Source organism: Acyrthosiphon pisum, chromosome X (assembly GCF_005508785.2).
Source record: "Acyrthosiphon pisum isolate AL4f chromosome X, pea_aphid_22Mar2018_4r6ur, whole genome shotgun sequence".
In the NCBI taxonomy this organism is placed as follows: Eukaryota; Metazoa; Arthropoda; class Insecta; order Hemiptera; family Aphididae; genus Acyrthosiphon; species Acyrthosiphon pisum.
Genome location: NC_042493.1, coordinates 42977056 through 42986388, shown reverse-complemented (window position 1 = coordinate 42986388; position 9333 = coordinate 42977056). Strand labels below are relative to the sequence as shown.

The 9333-nt window shown below is 28.9% G+C and overlaps 1 protein-coding gene across 1 annotated transcript; it reads right to left on the bottom strand.

Annotated features, from left to right (window-relative positions):
- Positions 1 to 2766: 2766 nt before the first annotated feature.
- On the bottom strand, positions 2767 to 7345 carry LOC100168440 (U11/U12 small nuclear ribonucleoprotein 35 kDa protein). The gene is made up of 4 exons (XM_001951782.5): positions 7079 to 7345; positions 6170 to 6459; positions 4482 to 4695; positions 2767 to 4406 (listed from the first exon to the last, which is right to left on the bottom strand). The coding sequence occupies exons 2-4, from the start codon at positions 6416 to 6418 to the stop codon at positions 3967 to 3969; spliced, it is 903 nt and encodes a 300-aa protein (XP_001951817.1). The 5' UTR covers positions 6419 to 6459; positions 7079 to 7345; the 3' UTR covers positions 2767 to 3966.
- Positions 7346 to 9333: the final 1988 nt, after the last annotated feature.

Here is a 9333-nt window from a genome sequence, read left to right as displayed (position 1 = left end):
ATTTTTCAATGTCATTGTAACTATACAGTAGGAGTCTTGTAATAATTTTTCAAGTATTTTTACTCAACAAATAAAGTTTTATTGACATTCATAGAAAAAAAAACGAATAATATTGGAAACTGAAAACGTTCCTAAACAGTTCAAAACAAATCAAAATGTTTTGAAAATTTTATTATGTATAAAAAATGGAAATATAAACAACCAGTGAAAATTTCATGTATCCACGGTCATTTGTTTTAAAGTTACACCAAAAACCAAAATCAATTTTCTCGAAAACAGATTTTGCGTAAAAATTCCCGTTTTTCCTTAATTTTTCTTTTGTTTTTCACGGCGATTTTGAAAACAATTGGAATTTTACTTTTGACCCCCCCAAAGTACCAACCAGATTCACTTTCCTATCAGAAAAGGTACTGTTGAAGAAAATCCAAGCACTTTTACTGCCCCAAACCGTGATGACAAATTTCCCTAAAAGGTGATGACAGACACAAAAAATAAAAAAATAAAAAATAAAAAAAACACACATCATTGTAAAATCAATACATTCATCGTTTCACTCAGAATCTAAAAACCATTCAACGAAAAATCGTGAGCTCAAGTGTGAATATAATGTACCTAAAACGGACGATGTTGTAAAACTTGAATTTGACTTTCTGGTAATTTTTCTTTTTACTGTAGAAAAACATACGAAGCATAGCATTTTATATTAAACTTGCAAATCCTATATTTAAAAAGAAAAATTTTTATGAATTTATAACTCAAAATAATTAGCAAAATATAGACGAAGTTGTATAAATTATAACTTTAGACACTCATAAAAATTGTAAATTGATGATATTTTTATTATTACACTAATACCTAACAGTTTTATTAAATTTTTAAGTTTTTCGACAGTGCAAAAATGTTGTATCCTCAGTTCCTATCGAAAACGTCTTATGTTTATAAATAACTTGAAAAGAATCAAAATATTTTGAAAATTATATCATGCGTAGGAAATGTTAATACAGACATTCGGTGAATATTTCAAATATCTACTGTTATTCGTTATCGAGCTGTTATACAAAAAAACAAAATCAATTTCGTTGAAAACTTGATTTTTTTCTCGACGCTTTTGTAAGCTTCTGGGAATTTTTCATTATGACCTTTCGAACGGTGCAACTATATAGATTCACTATCGCACCAGAAAACTTACTGAAGTTGAAAATCGAAGCATTATTTCAACTATAACTACTTATCGTGAACGAAGACACAAAAAAATACACATCATTGTGCTCCCAATATAAAATAAACTTTGTAAGTATAAGTGTATGTATTGTATAGTCTCTCGTACCTGTACAAGTTGGCAGTTTTATACAGAAAATATACGAAGAAAATATGACGCTTGGATAAGAGGAAGCCTAAGGACCTCCATGGCACCATTGATCGATAAAAATGGTTTTGCGCAGACAAACTTACGGAGACGGTATTCTCAGTATAGCTTGCCGAATTCTTACAATACAATTTAAACTATGACGTAACGTTTTTTTCAACAACTTAAATATAAGTACAATTTAAATCATTCTTCCATAAAGATTCATGTATTTTTCATTTGCATATTACAAACTATAATGAGTGTTGATATCAACAAAATAAAAAAGTTGCACAGGTATATCTAAAGTTCTCTTCTACATGCGTAATATGACAGTGTGGTAAATCGTTAAAATTGGGAGTTTATCACGCTCGAAATTATTTTTCTATACCTATAATTAATTTCGTCATCTCGATATTACGCAGCATTGCAACTATCATTGTTGGTTCTGAAATGGGGCCACTTCTAATAGACTTTTAGTTAGTATTTAAAATAATAAAATATTTAAAATTTTAGTTATTCTCTTTGTCTTTGAAATGGTCTTTATTAAACCCCTTAAATAGCAAGTGAGTGGCGTCAAGTGAACTCTTATCCGTGTTAGCTGACCTGATTTGTATTTTAACAGATTCGTAATTCGTTTTATTCTTGGAACTTTAAAATTCAATACTTTATGCTATTTTTGAATCTTAAAAATATTTGTGCTATTAATCTTAATAAAATATATATAATATTTAAATTTTAAATTCAATGATATTATAAATTATTATCTCGAATCGGGAGTTTCTTAATTAAACCTTAAGAACTATTATGCTTTTGTTGTTTCACTTCACATGGCATGTATGATATGTGCGCACTGCCATTGGTAACTAAAATGGTTTTATAGTTTATACGTCTTCACATTGATTATAAATTTGTGAAAAAAATTAAAAATCGGTGAAAACCAAAATGTTACTTTTGAGTAAAAACAGGCAAAGCTCTGATAAATACCTAATAAAAATTAGTAAAGCACTAGCGTACTAAAATATCTTTAAAAAGTATATACAAGTACTATTGTACTAATCACAATTCACATTTATCTACTAGTAGATACTGATGTATAATTCAAGTATTTTTTAAACTTAAATTTAGTATCTAATGAAAACATATTTTTTAGAATGTTCATATACATAATTTAGAAGAATAATTCAATAATCATGAATGTTTTATTAAAATTAATACAATGATAGATAAATATTTTAAACTTAGACTAATTTTGTGACAGCTTGAAAATGTCAGTTCTATATTTTGATAGTTAAAAATGTATAATATAATAACACAGTAATTGTATATTGAACTAACACAAGATGATTATAAGTGGTTATAATTATGGTTTAAGTACAAATTATAAGGTATATTAAATCATAATTTTGTAACAATTGTAATTTTTTATTTTTTGTCTACTGAATACTAGTTAGGTGCAAGGCTGTATCCAGAAATCTTTTTTTTTTTGGAGTGGAGGCAGAGGGTCCACAACATGTATATTGTAATTGTATTGAATTTAGGTTAGGGTCCATAAGCACATGCTACCAATAATTGTGTATTAAAAATACTGTATCATAAATCATAACTAAGGAATAATTATCAGCATTTTTAAAGTTAAATTAATATCTAGGTCGGTAATAAATGCTAATACGTTTATTAATTTAATGAGATTTCAACTAAAAGTTATTATATCTCAACAGTTATTTTACAATATAAAAGAAAAGAGAATAATAAAAATGAACATTGATAATAAATGTTAGTATTATGGAGTGGAAATAGAGAAAGTTGGATATTTTATGATTACAGATGTTAATAAAATAGATTTAAATATTTGAGACCAAAAAACACTTTCAAAGTGCAGTTTATTGGTCTTCATTAAGCCTACATGTTAATTTTATAATTTTAAAAATCATTTAATGATTCAGATTTTATTTCTTCACCTCATCGTACCAAATTTATTATGTACAGATTAAACAATTTTAAAAAAGAAAATTAAAAAAAAACTGCACTGTGGTTTTACAACAAAAATAGCAATAGGTTGTTATATTTATTAGTTGAATTGAGATTTAAAAAAAAAAAAATCATCCTCAATTGGAGGTTGAATGTGGCATAGGTGCACTTGGCAGGTGCTGATGAAGATTTTAAACATTTGCTAGAGATTATGATCCTACTCATACAAATAAAATAATAATTATTGCATTAACATGAGATTATGTATTTTTAAACAATGTACAGATTATTATTATTATTTGTAATCATTCTTTTACTTTGAAAATTATATTTGATATGTGCGTTGACTCGGTGGGGGACAACAGTTCTTATTTTGAATAGAGTATTGTTAGGTTACATATTAAATACATATTAAAATCTAAGCAGCAATTGAAAATACTGATATTTAGTTGCAAAGTTATGAAGTATGGTAAGTTACTAATAATAAGAAACAATAATTGTACCTAATAAAAACAGTTTTTACAAACACAATAATTATTATAATATTTAGTTAAATTAGTACAAAAAAAATTAATATTCACATACATTGTTATTACTTATAGCTTGTCATTTAAATTTTCAATTAAAATTTATTGAAATTTTATATAACTTCAAGAAGGTGGAATTGAATTTGGGGGTGGCGTTAGAGGTAAACATGTAGTTGAATGAGATGGTGGCGTTAATGGTAATGTAACAGTTGAATTTGAGGGTGGTGTTAATGGTAAGACAATTATTGATTGTGAAGGTGGTGTTAATGGTAACAGTGCATTTGAATACGAAGGCGGTGTTAAAGGTAAAACAATAGCTGGTTGTGATGGTGGTGTTAATGGTAATGATATAATTGAAGGCGCAGATGTAGTTGAATTGCTAACAGAATTTGAATGAATGTTTCTAGTAGATTGAGTTGTAATTGATTTTCTAATTTCTTTGTCTTTCTTATTATTTGATCTATTCCTTTTAAAGACATCCAAATTTAAAGGTGGTCTAAAACATCTTACTCTACCGCCAAATCTAAGTTGACCTGATTGTTTTTCACCTCCAAAACCTCCACCTAAACAAAGTTTAAATGTAAATTATATTAATTCTTTTTATTAGAAAAATTAAAAAAAAACATATATCAACATACCTAATCTTCGAGGTTTCCAACCAGGTAGTAATCGTCCACATTCAAAGTCCACAAATACCTGAGAATTCTTTAGTACTAGTTTTTTACAAAGTACATAAGTATTCAATGCCATTTTAAATGTTTCATACTCTATAAAAGCATATCGTTTACTTAAGCCAGTTATTAGATCTTTAACCAGCCTTAAAGCTATCATTTTACCATAACGACAAAATTCCTAAGACAAAATAAACAACAATAAATTATTTAATTTATATTATAATATTTTCAATTAAATAATATGATTTTAACCAGTTAGTTGTAGTTTTTCTATTTCATCTAAGTGCATACATTAATTTTATAACATGGTAAAAAACCCCCTCCCACAAAAAAAAATTATGATAATTATTATGCAATAAAACAGTGTATAAGTATATATCAATAAAACTATTTATTGAAATTAAAATTAAGAATATATTGTGCAATGTATGTACCCATGAAACTATGAAAACAAAATTATTTCATAATTCATGTACTTATATACATGGTAACAACATATGTATAGGCAGAAGGAAATATTACACTGGTTCATACAAGGCGTGTCCCAAAAGTAAGGTCTCCATGCTTCTAGAGCCATAAATAAATACATTTTTCAAAATTTGGTAACAGTGTTGTATAGTTTTGGTCGTACCCTTTCCAACGAGAGGCGGCTCAACTAGATCCGATGTTTAGTTTGCGTCTGACACGCGTTTAGATGGACGTTTCTATGTCGGCCGCCGCCACCTCTATTCCCGTGTATGCTCAATGCAAACTTTTTGTCTCGTTATGCCGAACAAGGAGAGGATTTTTTAAACTCCATAGTAACGGGTGATGAGACATGGGTTTACCATTACACCCCTGAGCCCAAACAACAGGCACTTGAGTGGAGACATTCTCGCTCACCGAAAAAAAGAAAGTTTAAAGTGACGCAATCTGCTCGAAAAATCATGGCCACTGTTTTTTGGGACAGGAAAGGAGTTCTTTTGATTGAGTTTATGCCAACTGGGACAACGATTAATGCAGCTTCGTATTGTGAGATTTTGAAAAAACTTTGCCAAGCCATCCAAAATCGAAGACGTGGCATGCTGACGAAGGGGGTTTGTTTATTGCATGACAATGCCCGTGACACAAAAGCACTCTTGGAAAAGCTTGGTTGGGATGTGATCTCCCATCTCCCTTATAGTCCAGATCTTGCCCCGTCCGATTACCATTTGTTTTTGAACTTAAAGAAACATTTGGTAGGGAAACGGTTGAAGATGAAGAATTGAAGACAGAAGTCACCCAATACCTAAATAAGGAGCTGGCAGCGAGTTTCTATGAGGCTGGCATACAAAAACTTCCAGTGCGCCTTGAAAAATGCATCCAAGTAAATGGCGATTATGTGGAAAAATAATTCATAAGTACTGTATATATAACCATGTAAAAAATAATTTGAATAAAGCTTATTTCGATTATTATAATTATGGAGACCTTACTTTTGGGACACGGCTCGTATGTTTCAATAAAAATACATAACCAGTTTTGAGCCAGTTTGCACTTATTATCATAAGCTTAATAACATATTATTTCAGTTTGTTGCTGTCAAACTATTATTTTCTGTTTTTACGTAAAATAATATTAAATGAATCTACCTATTTTCTAGTTATTGTTTCAGAATAATAATATTATCTTACATTTTCTAAATCTTTTTCAGTTGTATCTAAGCTTAGTCTGCCAACAAATATTGTATTTAGAGGATTTCCTTTCGCCTTGTAAGAAATTTTATAATTGGAATTTAAGGCTCTAGTAATTCCAGCATCGTGTGGTTCAATATCAGTGCCATCTATACTGCCAGCTTTTATCGCATCATACACTATTGCTTTTGGATACCAGCATTTTACTTCTGGTATTTTTTCTTCATATCCTTTATAGTAGAATGTCATTTTGTAGTAGATATGGATTTTAAACTATGTGTTAATAAATTCTGTAAAAAAAAAAAAATATTAATATTATACATTTATTTTTCCCAATAAAATGCAATGCCCTACCCACATCAATATGTTTTAAATGTAAAATATGTAGTATATGGATAAATATTGAAGTTTACAATAAACGAATATGTTATAGACTTTCAAGTGCACAGGTCACTTCCATTAGCAAAAAAAAAAAAAAAACGTAAGAAGAAGAATGCACCAAAGTATTTCCTAACTTGTAATATTACAGACTTTACAAATCCCAAATTATTATTAAAAGTAACTATTTTATTTTGTTGAGACCAACAGCCCGTATTGAAATGAATAGATGTCGGTGGTAAAAATATTGTTGCACTGCTCAAGCACATAAATTAAATTTAACTTAAGAGAAGAAGCAGAAATACAAATTACAGAAACCGTGAGTGTACACCATTCACACGCTGTTCCATTAATACAGTAATAGGTACACAGATCAGATGTTTGTTGATAGGTGACGTAAATATAACAACCGAAAATTGGAAAGATGAAAATAATATTCTTGCGACCGTTTGAACCAGTTTAGAGTGGAATTATTGAGTATAATATAGCGATCAGTAGGTAATAGTGTTACGACTCTAGAATGGAACTTACCTCTGTGGCTCTGTATGTGTACTTCATTGAATGACTTAATTCGGGTTATAAGCTGGTAACTCTGATGTCCACGAATCAAAATCGAAAACTAATCGATGAATAATTGTCAAATGTCGCAATCAACCACATGAAGATATTATGGCGATCTCGATTTGAAGATTTATTAGTGCACCAGGACCACGTCTTGACCAGTTCACAAGTCTTCAAGTCCGTTCATCCATAGAACAATGTTCATCCGTTGTTTGTGCGTTGTTCTAATCAGCAATACGCGAAATGATAATAATTGTGAGCGAGATAAGGATACTACTGGTTTGTTGATAACACACCGCTGGCGATGAACCGCCAATCATCAATGAAGTTGCCTACCCAGCTCCTTACTTGAGTGATGTAAAAACTATTATACATTTTTTGGCGCGCTAATTACCAACTGAATTTATCTAAACTTTTATTTTTAAGAGGACGTTATAGACGCATTTGTTCTCTCCATCTTACAAATGCATAACATAACAAATGTACCTATGGGCTAAAATGCACTTAACCTAACCTAACCCCTCGGCCCTCACAAATTTCAAAAAAGTAATTTCTAAAGACATATTTCAACGGTGATTTTGAAATTGTAAGAACTTTTGGAACTTAATTGTTTTACTGGATACTCTATTTTTCACTTTTTTTTTTTATTACAAATTAATGTAGTTAGGCATGTGAAAAATTATGACGAAGTCAGAATTTGCCAGTCAGATTTAGTTTTAAAATTATAGCTAATTTAAATTTATGGTATTTTCATATACTTCTGGCGTGGTTATTCGCTATGTAAGATCGAAAAAATCACTCGACTTGTTATTTAAAGCTGCTGGTAGATCTCGGACTTCATAACTTCAAAACTAAGTCCGACCGCCCAATTCTGACTTCACCGACGTTTTCAACATGCTTAATTACTTAATTTGAAACAAAAAAAATTGTAAAAAAGGGTGTCTGGTAAAACAGAAATATGTAAAAAAGTTTGTGGAAACCATTATTAAAGAAATTGTAATAAAAATACTCATGGTGCATTCGTAAAATGATGGTTTGGCATTCAATTCCCAATAATTATATTTTAGATTCTGAGTTGAACGATGAATGTATTGATTTTACAATGATGTGTGTTTTTTTATTTTTTTTTTTTATTTTTTTTTTTTTTTGTGTCTGTCATCACGGTTTGGGGCAGTAAAACTGCTTCGATTTTCTTCAAAAGTATCTTGTTTGATGGGAAAGTGAATCTAGTTGGTGCATTCGGGAGGTCAAAATTTGAAATTTCCAATAGTTTTCAAAAGCGCCGTGAAAAACAAAAGAAAAATTAAGGAAAAACGGGAATGTTTAGTTAAGAATTCGTAAAATTTTTTTTTTTTAAATCTAAGATTTGAAAATGTAATACAAGATTCCTCATAATATTGTCTATCTTTATCAAAAAAAAAAATGCCTATAAGAAACTCAAATTAAATTTTTATGAGAGTTCGAAATTCATATTTTTACAACATTTGATATTCACTCGATTTCTTACGTAACGATTTTCTTCTTTTGTTATAATTAAAAACGAATGACTGTAGAAACTTGAAAATTTCACTGAATGTTTATATTAGCATTTTATATATACGATAAAATTTTGAAAATAATTTCACTCTTTTTGAGCTTTTTACGGACATTGTAAGTTTTCAATTTTTTTAGTTTTTTTTTCTATAAATATCAATAAAGTTTTATCTATTAGGCCAAAAAGTGTAAAAAATGTATACAAAGCTCCTGATACATTGTTACAATAGCAGTTGAAAAATATTAAAAATACATAGGCACAATTTTTTTTTATAAGCATTTGAAGTTAAAATGTTGACAAAATTTATCAAATTTAAGATTCAATAATTATTTTGTAGTTAAAAATTTATAAAATGGTCAACTTTTATATTTAAGAATTGAAAATTTAAAACAAGATTCCACGTAAGTAGTTTATTCTGATCCCAAAAAATTTAAAAACACATAAGCACAGTTTATTTTTATACTCATTTTAAGTTCAAATTTGGACGAAATTACATATTAAAATACCTAGAATAACTATTTTAGTTATTTTGTTGCGATTGAATAATATTATTTGTGGGTACTTGAAACTTCTAAAGTATACTATTATATAACTATGATAGTACCACGGTTTGTTGTTGATGTATAACGCGTTACCTGATTGATATTGTGATATGATTAATTTGGAATTTATTATTACTACATATTATAGG

What these genes read in the sequence shown, in the direction of transcription:
- LOC100168440 (XM_001951782.5), bottom strand. Translation starts at nt 6,418, where the DNA reads ATGACATTCTACTATAAAGGATATGAAGAAAAAATACCAGAAGTAAAA. An exon ending in CTGAAAAAGATTTAGAAAAT is followed by an intron (nt 4,696 to 6,169) that starts GTAAGATAATAT and finishes ATTTTGTCTTAG; the next exon opens with GAATTTTGTCGTTATGGTAA. An exon ending in TTGGAAACCTCGAAGATTAG is followed by an intron (nt 4,407 to 4,481) that starts GTATGTTGATAT and finishes AACTTTGTTTAG; the next exon opens with GTGGAGGTTTTGGAGGTGAA.